Source organism: Caretta caretta, chromosome 3 (assembly GCF_965140235.1).
Source record: "Caretta caretta isolate rCarCar2 chromosome 3, rCarCar1.hap1, whole genome shotgun sequence".
In the NCBI taxonomy this organism is placed as follows: domain Eukaryota; kingdom Metazoa; phylum Chordata; order Testudines; family Cheloniidae; genus Caretta; species Caretta caretta.
The window spans coordinates 2,431,736-2,453,289 of record NC_134208.1 but is presented as its reverse complement, the minus strand read 5'-3'; the positions used below and the strand labels follow the sequence as shown (position 1 = coordinate 2,453,289).

Below are 21,554 nucleotides of genomic sequence, written 5' to 3'. Positions count from 1 at the left end.
TGGTTATCCTGGGAGACCCAGTTTATTCTCTGCTTCCCTGGCTAATGAAGCAATTCACAGACCACTTGGACAGAAGAAAGGAACTGTTTAACTAGTGCCTCGGTAGTTGCAGAATAACAGTGGAGTGTGTATTCGGCAATCTGAAAAGAAGGTGGCTCTCTTTATGGGCTAATTTGCCTAGGATTATAGCTACATGTATTTTGCAAAATAGCTGTGAGAGTAAAGGAGAAAGCCTTAACAGTCGATGGGAGGCTGAGTGACGGGGACTTGCTCAGCGGTTTAAGCAGCCAGTTGAAAATGGAAACAGCCATGGCAATACTGTCAGGGATGTATATTGCTCTTACTTTGAGTCTCAGGCCTGAAAAGGTTCAGCTGTACATCCAGCTATTATCCCAGAGAGTAGTGGGGAGAGTGGATTGTGAGCGTTGGAGTCTTTTATGGGTGGTGGAAGTGGCACATTATGACACTCCTTATTTTATCATGTCTGTGGTTTATACTTTTAGAAAAATCTATGACATGCAAAATTTAGGTTTTTTCTGTGTACCATGCTGCCACAGATCCACAGCATGCCCCAGCTTTTAAACAGTGCCCTGGAGGAACCACTTCAGTATGCCAGACCCCCAAGGGGCCCAACTCTTTCTTTAGGGTAGGACCCAGCCTCAATGCCTCTGAGACTGAGCCCCTGGGCTCCAGTAATCCTGCTTTGCACGGTGAGCTCTGCCCAGGCAGTCCAGGGACCAATGTACCTCCACAAGGATATTCAGTGTTACCAGGCAGCCTTTTCAAAACAGAGCAGGATTTATCAATCAACTGGAACACAGCTCTGGAAGTCGCAGAGAAATCAATGTTAAGGTGTAGTTCATTCTGGCCAAGCAAGCTCTCCTCACAGCTACGCTGGAATCCATTTTTGGCTCTCTCTCCCTCTCTCTTTGGCAATCCCAAGTGAGAACTGCTGTCTCTCTCCCAAAAGCCAACTTTTATGCCAGCCACATGACATCTTTCATGCTGAGTTCACGTGTCCTGCCTGCTGGAGTTTCCCATGTATAAGTGTCCGTTGTTCAGTCCTTACATCTCCCATTGTCTTTGCGGACCCTCCATCAATATGGGTCAGTTTCAGTCAGTGCTTAATGACCCTTTCATTCCATCCCAATCAATAATGTAAGACAATACCTTATGTTTCCCGCTCTTCCCCAAGAACAGCTTTTTAACCTTTTGCACCCACTTAGCAATGCAATGCATTTTGTGCCCACTTAGCAATGCAAAGTGCAGAGGGAAACTAAGGCTCACAGAGGAATCATAAAAACTTTACAGAAAATTCCTACTTTGTCACACATGCATTGCCAAGTCTTTTTGAATTAATTTTAATGATTTTTATTATTAAAAACAATTTATGTAACAACCAAAAATAAAATCTTTAATTATGATTAATAATGAAATATTTAAAGCAGTGTTTAATAATGAAACACTGCTTTAAAGTGACACAGTGCAGTGGAAGGCAGGCTCCAATTCACAGGTGAATATACGCCTTGCCTCTGTCTCTTCTTGTTCTTCTGCCTTCTGATGTCAAGCCTCAAAGTACCAGATGTGTTACATGGCATGAAAGAGCTGGGCTCTCGGGACAATTGTTTTTGTTGCCCTGAGCTTCAGCTGGGGAGAGGAATGGTAACTGGGAGCACAACTGTAAGGTTTCATTGGGGGAACATACGCTGATGTTCTCAGTATTCTGTATTGTTCAGGGGTTGCAGAACATGGCTGGGTCCTGGTTGAGGGCACTGGAATGTCTGTGTGCTGCAACGGAGCATTCTGAGTCTATGTGACCTCCAGGAGTTGCTACTGCATCTCCCTGTCTTTATCTATGGTGACTTTTGCCATGGCCACGCTGTCTCTGGCCACTGCAACACTTTCTCTGGTGTCTCTCAGATCCAATCTCCAGCTTGCTATTGACAGGTTTCAGAGGAACAGCCGTGTTAGTCTGTATTCGCAAAAAGAAAAGGAGTACTTGTGGCACCTTAGAGACTAACCAATTTATTTGAGCATGAGCTTTCGTGAGCTACAGCTCACTTCATCAGATGTATACCGTGGAAACTGCAGCAGACTTTATATACACACAGAGAATATGAAACAATACCTCCTCCCACCCCACTGTCCTGCTGGTAATAGCTTATCTAAAGTGATCAACAGGTGGGCCATTTCCAGCACAAATCCAGGTTTTCTCACCCTCCACCCCCCCACACAAATTCACTCTCCTGCTGGTGCTAGCCCATCCAAAGTGACAACTCTTTACATAATCAAGTCGGGCTATTTCCTGCATAGATCCAGGTTTTCTCACATCCCCCCCACCCCCATACACACACAAACTCACTCTCCTGCTGGTCATAGCTCATCTAAACTGACCACTCTCCAAGTTTAAATCCAAGTTAAACCAGAACATCTGGGGGGGGGGGTAGGAAAAAACAAGAGGAAACAGGCTACCTTGCATAATGACTTAGCCACTCCCAGTCTCTATTTAAGCCTAAATTAATAGTATCCAATTTGCAAATGAATTCCAATTCAGCAGTTTCTCGCTGGAGTCTGGATTTGAAGTTTTTTTGTTTTAAGATAGCGACCTTCATGTCTGTGAGTGCGTGACCAGAGAGATTGAAGTGTTCTCCGACTGGTTTATGAATGTTATAATTCTTGACATCTGATTTGTGTCCATTTATTCTTTTACGTAGAGACTGTCCAGTTTGACCAATGTACATGGCAGAGGGGCAGAACCAACCTTCCACACAAACTTCCTCGTGGCTGGATTTTACTAAAACTAGACAAGCCATTTACAACGCACACTTTGCTTCTCTACAAAAGAAAAAGGACACTAAACTTTCTAAACTACTACATGCTACAAGGGGCCACAGCAATGGTTCCCTCACCCCACCTAGCAATATTGTTAACCTATCCAACTATACTCTCAGCCCAGCAGAAGCAGCTGTTCTATCTCGGGGCCTCTCCTTCTGCCCCTCCACCCCCACGAACATGATACAGTTCTGTGGTGACCTAGAATCCTATTTTCGACGTCTCCGTCTCAAGGAATATTTCCAAAATACCTCTGAACAACATACTAATCCACAGAGGTCTCCCTGCCAACACTACAGAAAGAGGGATTCTAGATGGACTCCTCCTGAAGGTCGAAACAGCAGACTGGACTTCTACATAGAGTGCTTCCGCCGACGTGCACGGGCTGAAATTGTGGAAAAGCAGCATCACTTGCCCCATAACCTCAGCCATGCGGAACGCAATGCCATCCACAGCCTCAGAAACAACTCTGACATCATAATCAAAAAGGCTGACAAAGGAGGTGCTGTTGTCATCATGAATAGGTCGGAATATGAACAAGAGGCTGCTCGGCAGCTCTCCAACACGAGTTTCTACAAGCCATTACCCTATGATCCCACTGAGAGTTACCAAAAGCAACTACAGCATTTGCTCAAGAAACTTCCTGAAAAAGCACAAGATCAAATCCGCACAGACACACCCCTGGAACCCCGACCTGGGATATTCTATCTACTACCCAAGATCCATAAACCTGGAAATCCTGGGCGCCCCATCATCTCAGGCATTGGCACCCTGACAGCAGGATTGTCTGGCTATGTAGACTCCCTCCTCAGGCCCTACGCTACCAGCACTCCCAGCTACCTTCGAGACACCACTGACTTCCTGAGGAAACTTCAATCCATCGGTGATCTTCCTGATAACACCATCCTGGCTACTATGGATGTAGAAGCCCTCTACACCAACATTCCACACAAAGATGGACTACAAGCCGTCAAGAACACTATCCCCGATAATGTCACGGCTAACCTGGTGGCTGAACTTTGTGACTTTGTCCTTACCCATAACTATTTCACATTTGGGGACAATGTATATCTTCAGATCAGCGGCACTGCTATGGGTACCCGCATGGCCCCACAGTATGCCAACATTTTTATGGCTGATTTAGAACAACGCTTCCTCAGCTCTCGTCCCCTAAAGCCCCTACTCTACTTGCGCTATATTGATGACATCTTCATCATCTGGACCCATGGAAAAGAAGCCCTTGAGGAATTCCACCATGATTTCAACAATTTCCATCCCACCACCAACCTCAGCCTGGTCCAGTCCACACAAGAGATCCACTTCCTGGACACTACAGTGCTAATAAACAATGGCCACATAAACACCACCCTATACCGGAAACCTACTGACCGCTATTCCTACCTGCATGCCTCCAGCTTTCACCCTGACCACACCACACGATCCATCGTCTACAGCCAAGCTCTGCGATACAACCGCATTTGCTCCAACCCCTCAGACAGAGACAAACACCTACAAGATCTCTGTCAAGCTTTCTTACAACTACAATACCCACCTGCAGAAGTAAAGAAACAGATTGATAGAGCCAGAAGAGTTCCCAGAAGTTACCTACTACAGGACAGGCCTAACAAAGAAAATAACAGAACGCCACTAGCGGTCACCTTCAGCCCCCAACTAAAACCCCTCCAACGCATTATTAAGGATCTACAACCTATCCTAAAGGATGACCCAACACTCTCACAAGTCTTGGGAGACAGGCCAGTCCTTGCCTACAGACAGCCCCGCAACCTGAAGCAAATACTCACCAACAACCACATACCACACAACAGAACCACTAACCCAGGAACTTATCCTTGCAACAAAGCCCGTTGCCAATTGTGCCCACATATCTATTCAGGGGACACCATCACAGGGCCTAATAACATCAGCCACACTATCAGAGGCTCGTTCACCTGCACATCCACCAATGTGATATATGCCATCATGTGCCAGCAATGCCCCTCTGCCATGTACATTGGTCAAACTGGACAGTCTCTACGTAAAAGAATAAATGGACACAAATCAGATGTCAAGAATTATAACATTCATAAACCAGTCGGAGAACACTTCAATCTCTCTGGTCACGCAATCACAGACATGAAGGTCGCTATCTTAAAACAAAAAAACTTCAAATCCAGACTCCAGCGAGAAACTGCTGAATTGGAATTCATTTGCAAATTGGATACTATTAATTTAGGCTTAAATAGAGACTGGGAGTGGCTAAGTCATTATGCAAGGTAGCCTGTTTCCTCTTGTTTTTTCCTACCCCCCCCCCAGATGTTCTGGTTTAACTTGGATTTAAACTTGGAGAGTGGTCAGTTTAGATGAGCTATGACCAGCAGGAGAGTGAGTTTGTGTGTGTATGGGGGTGGGGGGGATGTGAGAAAACCTGGATCTATGCAGGAAATAGCCCGACTTGATTATGTAAAGAGTTGTCACTTTGGATGGGCTAGCACCAGCAGGAGAGTGAATTTGTGTGGGGGGGGTGGAGGGTGAGAAAACCTGGATTTGTGCTGGAAATGGCCCACCTGTTGATCACTTTAGATAAGCTATTACCAGCAGGACAGTGGGGTGGGAGGAGGTATTGTTTCATATTCTCTGTGTGTATATAAAGTCTGCTGCAGTTTCCACGGTATACATCTGATGAAGTGAGCTGTAGCTCACGAAAGCTCATGCTCAAATAAATTGGTTAGTCTCTAAGGTGCCACAAGTACTCCTTTTCTTTCAGCTTGCTATTGTTTTCAAGTTTTGGGGGAAGTCTGCAGTGAGGTCTGCAAACATTTCTTCCCTGATTTTCCAGTTCTTCTCCCTCAGCTTAGCAAGCTGCTCAGACCTTGATAAAGGCCCTGTCTTTGAGGATCTGGCCACTACAGGCACTGTGGCTGCAGGAGTAGGAAGAGAAAACAAGGGGTTATTCTTCATAGTCCAGAGAGGCAGTGATAGCATTTTTAACATGTATTTCATGTTTGCGCTCCCTGAGATTCTTCCCAGGTTTAGAAGAACCTCAGAGGTGGTAAGGAGTGTGTGCAGGGAATCTAGCTTTGGATTTTGGGGTTTGTAGATGTGCATTGAAGGCTGTGAGGTTTTGGGGATTATGGTCCCGGTTTGGCTTTGCGGTTTAAGCTGTGCCTTGGACATGGTTATATGGTCTCAGAAGGGTTACCAGAGGGTATCTGGGGGCAAGATGGATTGTAATCATAGAATCATAGAATATCAGGGTTGGAAGGGACCTCAGGAGGTCATCTAGTCCAACCCCCTGCTCAAAACAGGACCAATCCCCAATTTTTGCCCCAGATCCCTAAATGGCCCCCTCAAGGATTGAACTCACAACCCTCACAGGCCAGTGCTCAAACTACTGAGCTATCCCTCCCCCCCCTCTGTGTTGATAATGTTACACTGAGGTGGGTGACCAGGAGGCAGAGAATGGCCTTAATTAGAAAGGCAAAGGGCAGACCAGAGAAACAAGGTGTGAAGTTACTCATCAAGATGGTCCCTCCCTCCCTCTCTGCCAGAAGTTCTTCATGGGAATTGTAAGCTATCTCGGGGAGCAAATGACTGCACAGCTATCCCACATAATGTTCAGATCAAAATCAAGCAATTTCTCAGTCTAAGATTCTGCTTTATGTCCCCTGCAGACCTGCTGAAATTGCAGAGAAAAATAGGTGGGGTTCTGCAGTGACTGTTCAAAGCCTTAACTTGGTCTTTTTCTGTGTACACCGATCAGAAGCCATTAAGAGTTGTACACTGTGCTATCCCTAGGGTAAACATATATTCCTATACAAATGCCTGTTATAAGGCATATATACCTCAGCAGGAAGCTGTAATCTTAGTATCTTTGCAGCATGCAATACCCATATCTACCTCATGGAAATGGAGAATACTAACCACATTTTTTTTCTTGTAACCACTTTCTCAATAAACTGTTGAATTTCACACCACTGAATATTTTCATTATTTGAATATGCTGCGGGAGGCAGGTTGGGGTGTAGAGGCTCTTATGTTCTCAGAGGTTGTGGCTGTGCCCTGCTTCTCGCTATTGTTTGGGGCAGGAGGGTGGGTGTTCACTGGGCAGGACAGTTGAGTGGTAGGAAAAGGAAAATAGGTAGATGGATATGTGCCTTCCATGGCATAGGCTTGTAAACAGTCTATGATCAGGACTTCAGCATGAGACAGAAGCTGATTGCCCAGCAGGTCCAGCTGCCATTTCAAAAATGTGAGCAGCAGATGGTTAACCAATGAAGGGGAACGGTGTGGGCTGAGGGAGAGAGGTGGGAGCTGAAGACTGGGAAAGACTCATAGTTCACATCTGCCAACAACTTAAATAACTCCTCTCCCTCCCCGGCATTTATGCCTCTGATGTATTTATAGAGAGCAATAATATCTCCCCTCAGCCTTCATTTGGTTAGGTTAAACAAGCCAAGCTCTTTGAGTCTCTTCTCAGAAGGTAGGTTTTCCATTTCTCGGATCATCCTAATAGCCCTTCTCTGCGTCTGTTCCAGTTTGAATTCATCTTTCTTAAACATGGGAGATCAGAATTACGCACAGTATTCCAGATGAGGTCTCACAAGTGCCTTGTATAACGGTGCTAATACTTCCCAGTCTCTACTGGAAATATCTCACCTTATGCATCCTAGGACTGCAGTAGCCTTTTTCATGGCCACATCACGTTGACGGCTCCTAGTCATCCTGTGATCAACCAGTGCACCCAGGTCTTTCTCCTCCTCTGTTGCTTCCAACCGCTAAGGCCCCAGCTTATAGCAAAAATTCTTGTCATTAGTCCCTAAATGCTTGATTTTGCACTATTAAATTACATCCCATTTCTCATTGCACTATTAAATTACATCCCATTTACTCCAGTTTACAAGATTATCCAGATCTTCTTGTATGATATTCCGGTCCTCCTCCATATTGGCAATACCTCCCAACTTTGTGTCATCTGCAAATTTTATTAGCACATTCTTACTTTTTGTGCCAAGGTCAGTAATGAAAATGTTCGATCAGATTGGTCTCAAAACCAATCCCTGAGGAACTCCACTAATAACATCTATCCACTCTGACAGTTCACCTTTCAGTATGACCCGTTGTTGTCACCCCTTTCTCCCAGATGGCAATGAGATATAGGGTCTCAGCATGGCTCCAAGCGGCTGCTTAAGGCATGTTCTAAAGGCTGGTGGAGTATATTACCGTAATGCTGATCTACTGGAATCTAGGTGTAAATGGCACTGTGCCAGGCTTTAAACAGGAGAAGGGTCATCTGGTCAACTTGCGGTCTCAAAGGTAAACAGACAGTTCTTCTTCAAGCGATGTCCCTGTGGGTGTTCCACTTCAGGAGATTGTGCGCCCCTGCTCTTCTAGTTGGAGAATTTCGACAGCAGTGTCCGGTTGGGCCCCACGTGCGCTGACCCCATCTCATGCCATCATGGTGGTTAACTAGTGCTATGCAACCAACGCCCCCACCGTTCCTTCTCTATCACAGAGGACCTTGTGAGAACTCTGAAGTAGAGGGGAGGAGGCTGGGTAGTGGAGCACCCACAAGGACACACATCTCAAAGAACCTCAGTTACTGCACAAGGTGAGTAACTTCCCCTTCTTCTTCGAGTGATGTCCCTGTTTGTGAGATAGTAATTGGAGGACTGCAAAAATAGTGCCTGGCAGCACTTCATGCACACAAACAACAGACAACACTAACTCAATTTGCATCAGGTTTAGTACACTTTGAAAGAGAACTTCAGAGCCCATTATAAATCCAGAGTTAGTGCACTCTAAGGGGATGTCTACACTTACCTCCAGAGCGATCAATCCAGTGGGGGTCGATTTATTGCATCTAGTGAAGACGCGATAAATCAACCGCCGAGCACTCTCCTGTCGACTCTGGAACTCCACCGGAGCGAGAAGCATAGTCGGAGTCGACGGGGGAGCATCAGCAGTCAAGTAACCGCAGAGAAGACACCGCAGTAAGGAGATCTAAGTACGTCGACTTCAGCTACATTATTCACGTAGCTGAAGTTGTGTAACTTAGATCGATCCCTCCCACACAGTGTAGACCAGGCCTAAGTAACTGATCATGTGTATGGAGGCATTTTCAGAGCAGACTAAGCCCCCTGTAAAGCCAAACCCTGAGTCTAAAGATCGTTCAAATTTGAGCTAAGTTTGGGTTTCCATACACTAGCTTTACATTTGTAAAGTAATGTATGCATATGCAGACACACTCAGAAAATCAGTTGGTCATGTATTTGTTTCTTTTGTTCTTGTTGAAGTATGTTTTGGAAGTACATGAGAGTCTCCAGTGAATCACAGTCTCCTACTTGTCCAAAGCTATATATCAATTAATATTCCCTGCAGGGAATGAGAAACTAAACTTAAAAGGGTCTTCATATATTTTATTGACGAGGTATATGAAAGAGCCAAGGAAAATCCCTCAGGTTACTGCTGTAACCTAATTTCCAGCACCAGTCATTCAGACAAAACAATACAACCCCGCGAGTAGTTCTCTTCTACTTTCCAGGAGAAAATAAGTTGGTTGCTGTTGTACCTCTGACCTAGCTACATTGAAATTACTTCAGTATTTATTTATCTAAATAATTGACTATTGTAGTTTTCACAAACACTATATAATACGTTATTTGACTTCAGTAAGGATGTTTTTTGCTGAGCAAAGGCTTTGCGAGAGTAGACTTGTCCCTGAGCCTGTGCTTTACAGACAAACTCAGGTAGACAGTCCAGTATGAGCTGTTGACATCTATTTTGGTAGAATCTGTTCCCAGTGGAAAAATACTTCAACTTATCTTCAAAAAGTCATGGAAGATGGGAGAGATTCCAGAGGACTGGAAAAGATCAAATATAGTGCTCATCTATAAAAAGAGAAATAAGGACAACCTGCGGAATTGTAGACCAGTCAACTTAACTTCGCTACCCAGAAAAATAATGGAGCAAATAATTAAGCAACCAATTTGCAAACACCTAGAAGATAATAGGGTGATAAGTAATAGCATGGATTTGTCAAGAAAAAATTGTGTCAAACAAACTTAATAGCTTTCTTTGACAGAATAACAAACCTTGTGGATAGGGGGGAAGCAGTAGATGTGGTATATCTTGACTTTAGTAAGGTTTTTGATACTGTCTCTTATGACCTTCTCATAAACAAGCTAGGGAAATACAACTTAGATGGAGCCATAAGATGGGTGCATAATTGATTGGAAAACCATTCTAAGTGGTTCACAGTCAAGTTGGAAGGGCATATCGAGTGTGGTCCCGCAGGGATCAGTACTGGGTCCAGTTCTGTTCAGTATCTTCATCATTGATTTAGAAAATGGTATAGAGAGTACACTTTAAAAGTTTGCGGACAGTAGCAATCTGGGAGGGTTGCAAGTGCTTTGGAGGATAGGATTAAAATTCAAAATGATCTGGACAAACTGGAGAAATGATCTGAAGTAAATAGGGTCAAATTCAATAAGGACAAATGCAAAGTACTCCACTTAGGAAGGAACAATCAGTTGCACACATACAAAATGGGAAATGACTGCTTAGGAAGGAATACTGCGGAAAGGGATCTGGGAGTCATAGTGGATCACAAGCAAAATATGAGTCAAATAGTGTAACACCATTGCAAAAAAAAGCAAACATCATTCTGGAACGTATTAGCAAGACATGAGTATTAGTGTTGTAAGCAAGACACAAGAAATAATTCTTCCGCTCAACTGATTAGGCCTCAACTGGAGTATTGTATGCAGTTCTGGGCGCCACATTTCGGCAAAGATGTGGAGAATTTGGAGAGGATCCAGAGAAGAGCAACAAACATTATTAAAGGTCTAGAAAACATGCGCTATGAGGAAAAATTGAAAAAAATGGGTTTGTTTTGTCTGGAGAAGAGAAGACTGAGAGGGGACATAACAGTTTTAAAGTACATAAAAGGTTGTTAACAACAGGAGGGAGAAAAATTGTTGTTCTTAACCTCTGAGGATAGGACAAGAAGCAATGGCTTAAATTGCAGCAAGGGAGGTTTAGGTTGGACATTAGGAAAAACTTCCTAACTGTCAGAGTGGTTAAACACTGGAATAAATTGTGTAGGGAGGTTGTGGAATCTCCATCCTTGGAGATCTTTAACACCAGGTGAGGTAATCAACTGTCAGGGATGGTCTAGATAATACTTAGTCCTGCCATGAGTGCAGGGAACTGGACTAAATGACCTCTTGAGGTCCCTTCCCGTCCTATGATTCTATGAAACATCATCTCTGCTTGAAATTCAGCCTGCTGGGGGGATATATACTTATAGCCTGTGGGTTAGATCCATGTCCTTCATAGCTGCTGAAAGCCAGCAAGGAATTGTTGGAGCTACTTCTGGAAATATTTGTTAGTGCCTCTGACTGTTGACTAATATATGCTGGCTAGCGTGTATATATATCTATATCCTATTACTAATATGTATTATCTGTACCATATATGCTTTAGTATTCATTAAGTACAAATACTATAGCAGTTATATAGCCTAAGTTGGCCTATACCTTTATGCTAAGTATCCCATAACACCGTGTATTAAAAGAAGATAGCAAAGTAGTCAGGATGAGGACATATGATTATTTTATCCGTTAGGGAGTTATTTTACAGGTAGGGAGTTATTCTCACAGGTCAGTACTGAAAAGTCCCAAAGGAAGAGGACAGATCTGTTGTATTAATTTAGATGGAATAAAGGGCCCAAAAAGTAAAAAATGTTAACAGGACCCTGAAACTGTCCAACGTTAAGCAGTTTTAAAGAAGGTTCAGGGTTTGTGCACAGAGAGCTTAACCTGCTTAGTACCATGATAAACACCATTAAAAATTGTTTTTTAATCTGTTATTAAAGATACAGAACAAAGGGAAAAACAGTTAAAGCATTTGAAATATAAAGTATTAAGTAAGGCTTTTATTTTGACAGCATCCCATGTTCCCTTTCCCTTTTGATGTGGATAGTTTTTAGAAGGAAAAACCTGGTTGTTTGGCAGTCTTTAGGTGGTATTAAAGACGGCAAGAACTGTTCTTTTGGAGAAAAGAGAAAAAGTTAGTTGAGCTGGGCTGAAGCTGCTGCTGTTGTTAAAGTCCTATTCCATTTCTAGACTACAAAACAAGACAAACACTCACAAGAGGGGAGAGAAAAGAACAGCCAAGGGAGAAAATGCAGCTTCTGTCTCTGGCGTTGAGTCTCACTTGCAACCTCATTGCTGGAAAAACACAGGCACAGCATGTGGCCTTATCAGCCACTCTGAGACCTGACAAACTTGCACTACTGATGGACTGTTTAGGTTATTGCTTTTAGCTGCCTTTTTGGTCACAGGCTTGCAGCGGTGTTGCAAAATATGGTCTTGGCCAACTAAGACAGATTTTTATTAAACAGAAGGAAAAAAGAGGATAGGAAAGAAACCAAAGAAAGTGGGGAAGGGAAAAAACCACACAACCGGGAATTTGGATTGTGTGGCAAAGTCTCACATGACAGGTGGCATTCAGGTCTGAGCCGGAACTGGTGCAGATGTCGATGTCACAGACCTCTCTCTGGTCTGGTCTAGTTAAGGTTAGGATGAAGAAGGCCTGGGGTTCAAGGGAATGGTGGGGATAACAGCCAACAGGGTGAAGCTTGCTCCGTCCCCGTTTTTTGTCTTCCAGTCAGCCAGCATCTGCATCCATCTTTATTTTTTCCCAAAAAGAGTCTTATCTTTTGAGGGCATCAGTAGGGAGCAAAGGACAGAATATTATTTTATTCACCAATTAGGCCTAATTTCTGACACCCCAATTTTAGTCGATTACTTTCCAGTCTCACACTTTTCTCGTTTACCAGGCATGATCTTAACACAGTCCTTGAGTTATATCAGGAGGCTTTTTTGTTCAGACTAATTCAGTCTGTCTGTCTCTCCTTTTTGCGTGTTTTCCCATCAACAGTTATTGTAACACTTTATGAACTTTACTTTTACAGTTGAGTTCACAGTTAGGGTAAATTTGTAGGCTCAGTTATCACAACAAGTCTGCCACATCAGCTCACCTTGGTGCTCATGTTGGTGGTTTTATTCTCCCACAAGTCTTTCTTCATTGCACTCCTTATGGCTGGGCAGGTTTTTTTAATAGTAAATTTCCCAAAAAATGCATTTTTCAGAATACTGAACTTATTCACAAAAAGAAAAGGAGTACTTGTGGCACCTTAGAGACTAACCAATTTATTTGAGCATAAGCTTTCGTGAGCTACAGCTCACTTCATCGGGTGCATACTGTGGAAAGTGTAGAAGATCTTTTTATACACACAAAGCATGAAAAAATACCTCCCCCCACCCCTCTCTCCTGCTGGTAAGAGTGGGGTTGGGGGAGGTATTTTTTCATGCTTTGTGTGTATAAAAAGATCTTCTACACTTTCCACAGTATGCACCTGATGAAGTGAGCTGTAGCTCACGAAAGCTTATGCTCAAATAAATTGGTTAGTCTCTAAGGTGCCACAAGTACTCCTTTCCTTTTTGCGAATACAGACTAACACGGCTGTTACTCTGAAACCTGAACTTATTCATGAATTCTGGTTGAACATGGAGAATAGTTTCTGCTAAAAAAAAATTTCTGCAATGTCTAAATGTTTTACTTCAGCATCTTGCTTTGAATCACCATTTTCAGAGTGACATTTTGTTGCAAAAAAATTCATTTTGAATCAACATTTGAAAAGTTTCTTTTGACAAGAACAAAAAAGAATTGTGTTTTTGTTTTGGCAAGGAAAAAAAACCCACAATCCAGTTTCAGTTTAAACCAAATTTTTCTTTTTTGCTTTTTCAGTTCAGTCACTAAACCAAAAAATCAATTAATTAATTCAGCTGTAGCTGGAATAGTCTCCTTAACCCTGTATACCAGGCAATCTCATTCTGCTTCTTCAAACCCCACTCCAGATTTACTTATTTAATTTGTTGTTCCATCACTGACCTCCACCCTGCCTTTCATGCTAGACTCTTCCAACTTTAGTATGCTTTTTAAAAAAGAACGAAGAAACAGCACAACTAAGCACCACCTCATCTTTTGCTTTTCTAAACCACATACTTCCATACCTAGTTCACCCTTCCTTTGTTTCCTGTCATTGCTCACTGTGTTATATTTACTTTGCATTGTAAAGAGTACAAACTTGTCATTAGTGGCTGCACTGCTCTACCCAGTCACATAAATTTGTTTAATAGATTCATAGATCCCAAGACCAGAATGATCCGTTGAGCTCATCTAGTCTGACCTCCAGTATAACACAGGCCAGACAACATCCCTAAAATAATTCTTAGAGCAGATCATTTAGAAATTATCCAATCTTGATTTTAAAATGGTCAGTGACGGGGAATCCATCACAACCTTTGGTAAATTGTTCCAATGGTTAATTACCCTCACTGAAAAATGTACTCCTTATTTCCAGTCTGAATTTGTCTAGCTTCAGCTACCAGCCATTGGATCCTGTTAGACCTTTCTAGGCTAGATGAACAAGCCCGTTATAAAATATTTGTTTCCCATGTAAATTCTTGTAGACTGTAATCAAGTTGCCCCTTAACCGTCTCTTTAAGCTAAATAGATTAAATTATTTGAGTCCATCACTATAAGAAATGTTTTATAATCCTTTAATAATTCTCTTGGCTCTTCAACATCCTTCTTGAATGGTGGGCACCAGCACTATACACTATCCCAGTCGCATCAGTGCCAAATACAAATCTCTTCTCCTACTTGAGATTTCCCTGTTTAGCACCCCAGGATCACATTAGTCTTTTTAGTCACAGCATCACATTGGGAGCTCATGTTCAGCTGATTATCTACCAGGACCCTCAGATCTTTTTCAGAGTCTCTTGGTGTTGGTGTTGGATTGAGTTCCTTCTCTTCCATCTCACCATGCAATCTCAGTGTCCACTGGGGCTAAGACTGCACCCGGAATGCCCCTCCCAAAGGCATAGATAGCAGAGTGGACCAAACCATCCCTCAGTTCCTATTTATTATACGGGCAGTAAGAGTGAACCCCTGCAGTGTCCACTTCTCTGCTCACTATGCAACTTTGCTAGTCATGTGTGTGTGTACATTTTAGATGGAGTTGTTAGTATAATTTTTTCTCTTTTTCGCTCGTACACCTTTTTAAAAAAATTAAAACTTTTTATTACACCTGCCTCTGCCCTGTTTTTTCAGCTTCCTTTTTATTTTCAAGAGGCCTGGTATTGAACTACTTCAGAGCTCTTAGAAGTTATAAACGTGGGATATCCTATTCAGTTTCAGTCACTTTCTACCCCACTTCTTCATCCTTTTTCAGGGACCTTCTCTCAGGAGAGACAGTTAAACCAATAGTGAATTCCCTTCTCAAGCTCAGAGCACTGAAAGCACTGAGAATGCCTCTGAAATTCAAAATGAAAGGTTTTACCCACATTGTTTTCTAATCCTGCAAAAGAAAAGGGGTGGCATCCAGTCCTAGAGTTGAAATGTCTCAGTAAGTTCACATTCAGGATGGTAACTCTAGCCTCCATAATCACCCATCATTAGAGCCCTAGGACTGGTTCGCAGCTCTTGACCTACAAGACCTTGCACCTTGCACTACAAGGTGGGTAGAAAGCTGGCTAGATTGTCGGGCTCAACGGGTAGTGATCAATGGCTCCATGTCTAGTTGGCAGCCGGTATCAAGTGGAGTGCCCCAAGGGTCGGTCCTGGGGCCGGTTTTGTTCAATATCTTCATAAATGATCTGGAGGATGGTGTGGATTGCACTCTCAGCAAATTTGCGGATGATACTAAACTGGGAGGAGTGGTAGATACGCTGGAGGGGAGGGATAGGATACAGAAGGACCTAGACAAATTGGAGGATTGGGCCAAAAGAAATCTGATGAGGTTCAATAAGGATAAGTGCAGGGTCCTGCACTTAGGACGGAAGAACCCAATGCACAGCTACAGACTAGGGACCGAATGGCTAGGCAGCAGTTCTGCGGAAAAGGACCTATGGGTGACAGTGGACGAGAAGCTGGATATGAGTCAGCAGTGTGCCCTTGTTGCCAAGAAGGCCAATGGCATTTTGGGATGTATAAGTAGGGGCATAGCAAGCAGATCGAGGGACGTGATCGTTCCCCTCTATTCGACATTGGTGAGGCCTCATCTGGAGTACTGTGTCCAGTTTTGGGCCCCACACTTCAAGAAGGATGTGGATAAATTGGAGAGAGTCCAGCGAAGGGCAACAAAAATGATTAGGGGTCTGGAACGCATGAGTTATGAGGAGAGGCTGAGGGAGCTGGGATTGTTTAGCCTGCAGAAGAGAAGAATGAGGGGGGATTTGATAGCTGTTTTCAACTACCTGAAAGGGGGTTCCAAAGAGGATGGCGCTAGACTGTTCTCAATGGTATCAGATGACAGAACGAGGAGTAATGGTCTCAAGCTGCAGTGGGGGAGGTTTAGATTGGATATTAGGAAAAACTTTTTCACTAAGAGGGTGGTGAAACACTGGAATGCGTTACCTAGGGAGGTGGTAGAATCTCCTTCCTTAGAGGTTTTTAAGGTCAGGCTTGATAAAGCCCTGGCTGGGATGATTTAACTGGGAATTGGTCCTGCTTTGAGCAGGGGGTTGGACTAGATGACCTTCTGGGGTCCCTTCCAACCCTTATATTCTATGATTCTAAGACCTACAAGGTCGACATCCAGTACATAGGAAATACCTCAGATTTCAAGTGAAAGCATTCCCCTTCCAGTGCAGACCCTGGCTCTTTGATTTTTCAGCAGCACCAACTGCTTGGCAGTCATAGCAGCTCACCTGAGGAGAGAAGGGATTCAGGTTTGTCCATGCTTTCATCATTGGGCCATTCAAGGAAGAAGATTTCCAGGATGATGATGTCCCAGTTGAGGTTTACAAGTAATCCCATGCATATTTATCTTTCACAGGCCCCTAGCTCTTGCTCTGGCCTATACTTTTTATGTCCACACAGCTTGAATGCTTCCTTGAAAATCTCATTGCCCTTAAACCTCCTCCACACTGATTTCATGCCATTTTCCTTGATCAATATAGATCTCAAAATATATGCCAAAGAGTTCACAGAATCAAAAAATTTCTCCCAACAAAAGAGGGCATGGAGTTGTTAAAGGAAACTCATCATAAGAGAGAGAGCAGCTGTGTGTGATAGACTGCCCTGATCTTACAATATTTCTAAACATTACAATCCCCAATCCTCAATCTTTGCTCCAGATCCCTAAATGACTCCCTCAAGGATTGAATTTATGACCCTGGGTTTAGCAGACCAATGCTCAAACCACTGAGCTATCAAACTATGACTCTGATCAGGGCCCAAAGGGTCCATTTGCCCCAGCTAGTGCCTGGCACTCTGTACCTCTTTGGGGAAACAATATTGCAGATGCTGTTCAGGAAACAGGTTCTACAGATAGGGTTGTGCCTAAGGCCATGTGCTTCCATCTTCTGTTCACAGGATTTTTCAGTGCCCCACCATCTCTGTCTGAAAGAATGGATCCCGCACTGCTCTCCAGTGCTCTGCTACTTGTCAGGAGCACATTGCGAATGGCAGTGCAGTTAATTGTGCAGTTCTTAACTCAACAGGATTTAGAGTTTCCTGATGTTTGTCTGATGTGGATAGGAGCAACATTCGACTACTTTTGGCATTCACAGAACAGCTGAACATGATGGACCATCACTTTTGGGCTCAGGAAAGTAGCACTGAGTGTTGGGATCACATCGTTATGCAGGTCTGGAATGATGAGCAGTGGATGCAAAACCACCCAGGCCAACTTTTTCAAATTTGAATATCCAAAATTAGGAAAACAGGGAATGTCAAAAAAGGATGAACTACTTTCTGGTAATTCCTTTGTCCTAGGTTTTCTCTTCTCCAGTATTACCACATCCCCTCCTCCCTTTGGTGGGTGTGCAGTTTACATTATTTCATGAACTGTTTTTGACCATTGCTTTGGAGTCTTCTGTCTTGCAGGGGGTGGGCAGGCTAGTGGTACATACTGAACAAGTCAGACGGAACTTCTGTTTCTTGGTAGGTTTTCTTACTACTGTCTATTATAATATTTACCCTGCAAGTTGGGAGCACAGGCGGTCTATGCCAAAAGGAATTCCTCATAGCTAAACTCACAAACTTTGGCCCAGTGGTTATGAGTTGTGAGTACCAAACAGTTTGTTCAATATCTTGTTTCTTCAAAATAATACTTTTTAAAAATAAGAGGGTGTGACCTAAAGCACCTTCTATTCACACTCTACACACTATTGTAATAATCTTTCCACAAAATATGCCTTGTGAGGTATTATTTGAAAACCAATGACTCGCTGGTCAATAATATCATGATGCGCATGTAGCAACATTATATGTACAGTTATGAATTCACCTGTATGATGTTACTTGTTCAAAACCAGATAGCCCTGCCTAGACAAAAGTTTTTAAATAGGGCCGTCCTAACAAAGTAATGTGGGTTTACCTCAGTTTATATATAAGTAGTAAACAATACCATCAAGACAGAATGGGGGGAGATGGCAGGAAACAGAAAAATTTTATTTTGGCAAACACCAGTGGGGGAAGAGACAGCATGAAGCTTCCTTCACCACTAAACTCAATGATACCTTCCTCACAGCTTGAATGAACGTCACTTTGGGGGGTGCAGGGGTACCTTAGAATCTATGACAAGAATCTATGTCAAAGGTTCACTGGACTATAAAAGAAAGGGGCAGAGAACCCCAAGTGATCTCTCTTTCACCAAAGAAGTCAAAGGAACTGGCACCTTTGGGCTTCTGGAGGAGATCCTGACTGAGGAGGGGGCAGTCACCATCTTGTTGGAAGACTGAGTGAGAAAAGCTATCTTGAACAAAGCCTTGAACCAAACCTTGCTAGATTAAGTATTAGATATTTAGATGTGTGTGTTCACTTTTATTTGCTTGTGGCCATTTCTAGATTTCTCTCTTACACTTGAACTCTCTTAAAATCCTATCTTCTTTTGTTAATAAACTTGTTTTCCTATTAAGCTAACCAGCAGGACTGTGTACTAAAGTCAGTGTTAATGCCAGTTAATGTGACAAGCTGATGGGGTTTGCCTTCTTAAAGGAGCAAACAAATCTTGTTAGTCTTCTGAATGTTACAGGAGAGGGATGGACATATCAGAGCACATGGGTCTGGGGAAGTTCGGGACTGAGGGTGTATTGGGGTCACTTGCTAACATTAACCAAGTCTGGGAAAGACAAATGTGTGTCTGTGATAACTGCTGGCAGGCTGTTGGATTCAGAGTGGTTGAATGAAAGCTGTACAGCATACAGAACACAAAGTGCATGCTGGCTGTGTGTATGTCCCAGACAGGGAGCCACAAGTAGCAGAAGCATTTTGGGGCACTCAGGGTTCTATTACACGCAGTGATGCAACCTCTAATTGGTCTGAATTGCACCCCAGAACTTGACAGAGGGACATAAAAGCTACTTTTCAATTAAGAGTGCCTGAGGCATGTTGTAAAATTCTAGGTATTTTAAAGGTACATTGAAGAATGCAGTCAAAGCATGTTGCTCATTTGGGGAGGGATGATATTTTGAGCTTGAAATCACCTGCTGAAGACTCAGAGCTGCTGTTTGTGTTGGAGTTGAATTTCTGCTTTTAGCCTTGCATTCCTTAAACCAAGTATTATGTTTAATTGCTGTTAGAATTAAGCCAAAGTTATGCAGGTGTGCTGCATATAACGTCATAATGAGATGACAGCTGCCTCTGGAGATTTAGGAATAAAATGAAACATAGAACATGTATGAAGTTACTCACCGAAGGGGCCCTAGCCCAACTTTTCGCATTGTTTTTTATTTTTACACTCCATTGTTTCGAACATCCTTTATCAAAACTTAATAAACTTTTCTTCCCTGCTGATGTTCTCTGTTTGGCAAAGGTACTTTGCTATATTTCTGAAGCAGCAGAACCTAAGTGATTGGGATTTTGTTTACCTTTGGTATAAATATCAACATCATTAACGATTTCAGGAGCAATGTTCACAGCTGTGCATTAGCTGTTGTTGGCTACAGTGCTAGTAAGGAAGCTTCCATCTGTTTTTTTTTTCCTCTCTTATGAATATTATGAGTAGACACATGCTCAGTAGCTACTTGCTAGAATTTAGCAGCTAAATTTTCCATTGAGTCTATCTGTCAAAGGTTGTAGGAATTGAGCAGGACTTTCCCTGTAATTTTTGCTCCTGGCTGCTGCAAGCCACTATGGTACCAAGCACAAGAGCTCAGAGCTCTCAATGCTCCACCTGCTGGTGCCCAGACAGCATGGAGGAGGAAGCATCCTGACTCAGATGCAGAGGGAAGAAAAGTGGGGAGAGGGGTCATGAAGAAGGGAGTAGATTGGTACAAGGAGCTTGCTGCGGGTGGAAACAGAGAGTGACTGGGACTGGCTGGGAAAGGAGACTGGACAAGGAGGCGGGGGGTAGGGAGTGTGGGACGAAGAGCCAAGGGTGAGTGAGAGAAGACAGAGTAGGACAGGCTTGAAAGGACATGGGCAGAAGGGTTGTGTGTAAAGACCTGTGACTAAGGGATGAGAATGGGACTGGAATGAGGAGACAGATGGGGAGAGAGAGGACTTCTCAACTGTGTTGTGAAAATAAATTCATTCACGTTTGGGAAGCACTCAGATGCTGTGGTGACAAGTGCCATAGAAAAGTCTGTGAGGAAATGAGTCATTCTTTATTCAAAGCCGGGTTTGAGTGGTGTGCTGTAAATGAGGGATAGGGCCACGCTTTAAACAATGAGGATAAAACAAAATATTTAATAGTTCCGATCTCAGTGTTACTTAGCTCTTGGTGTGTGATTTTATATATATAGCATAATAAATACTCACTGTCAGGGACATAGCTTGAAATCAGACTCTTGAGGTATTAGCTCTTCTTAACTGGTTTGTATTCTGGTGCAACAAATAAATATTTTAGTGGAGTGGTAGTTCTGCTATAGTTACGATTAAGATCCACTTACTGGTTAAAGGACAATCTGACTAAGTGCTCTAAAATCCAAACGGTTAATCAGATCACTGTGGAATGTGGTATGCCTCATCGGATTAGAAATCCAAATTTGGGTTCATTTAACCAACTGGTTCCTGAGATACAGCCCCCTGGGGAAAAAAACAGCTTTTCTAACGATTGGCAGATTCTACTAGTGCTTTTTTGCACACACCTGGGGGTCATAGAATATCAGGGTTGGAAGGGACCTCAGGAGGTCATTTTGTCCAACCCCCTGCTCAAAGCAGGGCCAATCCCCAATCTTTGCTCCAGATCCCTAAATGACTCCCTCAAGGATTGAATTTATGACCCTGGGTTTAGCAGACCAATGCTCAAACCACTGAGCTATCAAACTATGACTCTGATCAGGGCCCAAAGGGTCCATTTGCCCCAGCTAGTGCCTGGCACTCTGTACCTCTTTGGGGAAACAATATTGCAGATGCTGTTCAGGAAACAGGTTCTACAGATAGGGTTGTGCCTAAGGCCATGTGCTTCCATCTTCTGTTCACAGGATTTTTCAGTGCCCCACCATCTCTGTCTGAAAGAATGGATCCCGCACTGCTCTCCAGTGCTCTGCTACTTGTCAGGAGCACATTGCGAATGGCAGTGCAGTTAATTGTGCAGTTCTTAACTCAACAGGATTTAGAGTTTCCTGATGTTTGTCTGATGTGGATAGGAGCAACATTCGACTACTTTTGGCATTCACAGAACAGCTGAACATGATGGACCATCA

At 43.2% G+C, this 21,554-nt stretch overlaps 1 protein-coding gene across 17 annotated transcripts in view; it reads left to right on the top strand.

Moving 5' to 3' along the window:
- The window catches only part of DTNB (dystrobrevin beta), a 380,746-nt gene that overhangs the window by 208,432 nt on the left and 150,760 nt on the right, over positions 1-21,554 (top strand). The window contains exon 11 of one of the 17 annotated variants that reach the window (XM_048846100.2): positions 17,278-17,531. The exons of the other annotated variants lie outside the window; for them this stretch is intronic. Coding sequence (XP_048702057.1) covers positions 17,278-17,308 — 31 coding nt within the window. The 3' untranslated portion in view covers positions 17,309-17,531. Of the gene's footprint in view, positions 1-17,277; positions 17,532-21,554 lie in introns of those variants that run through there. 17 annotated transcript variants of the gene reach the window in all.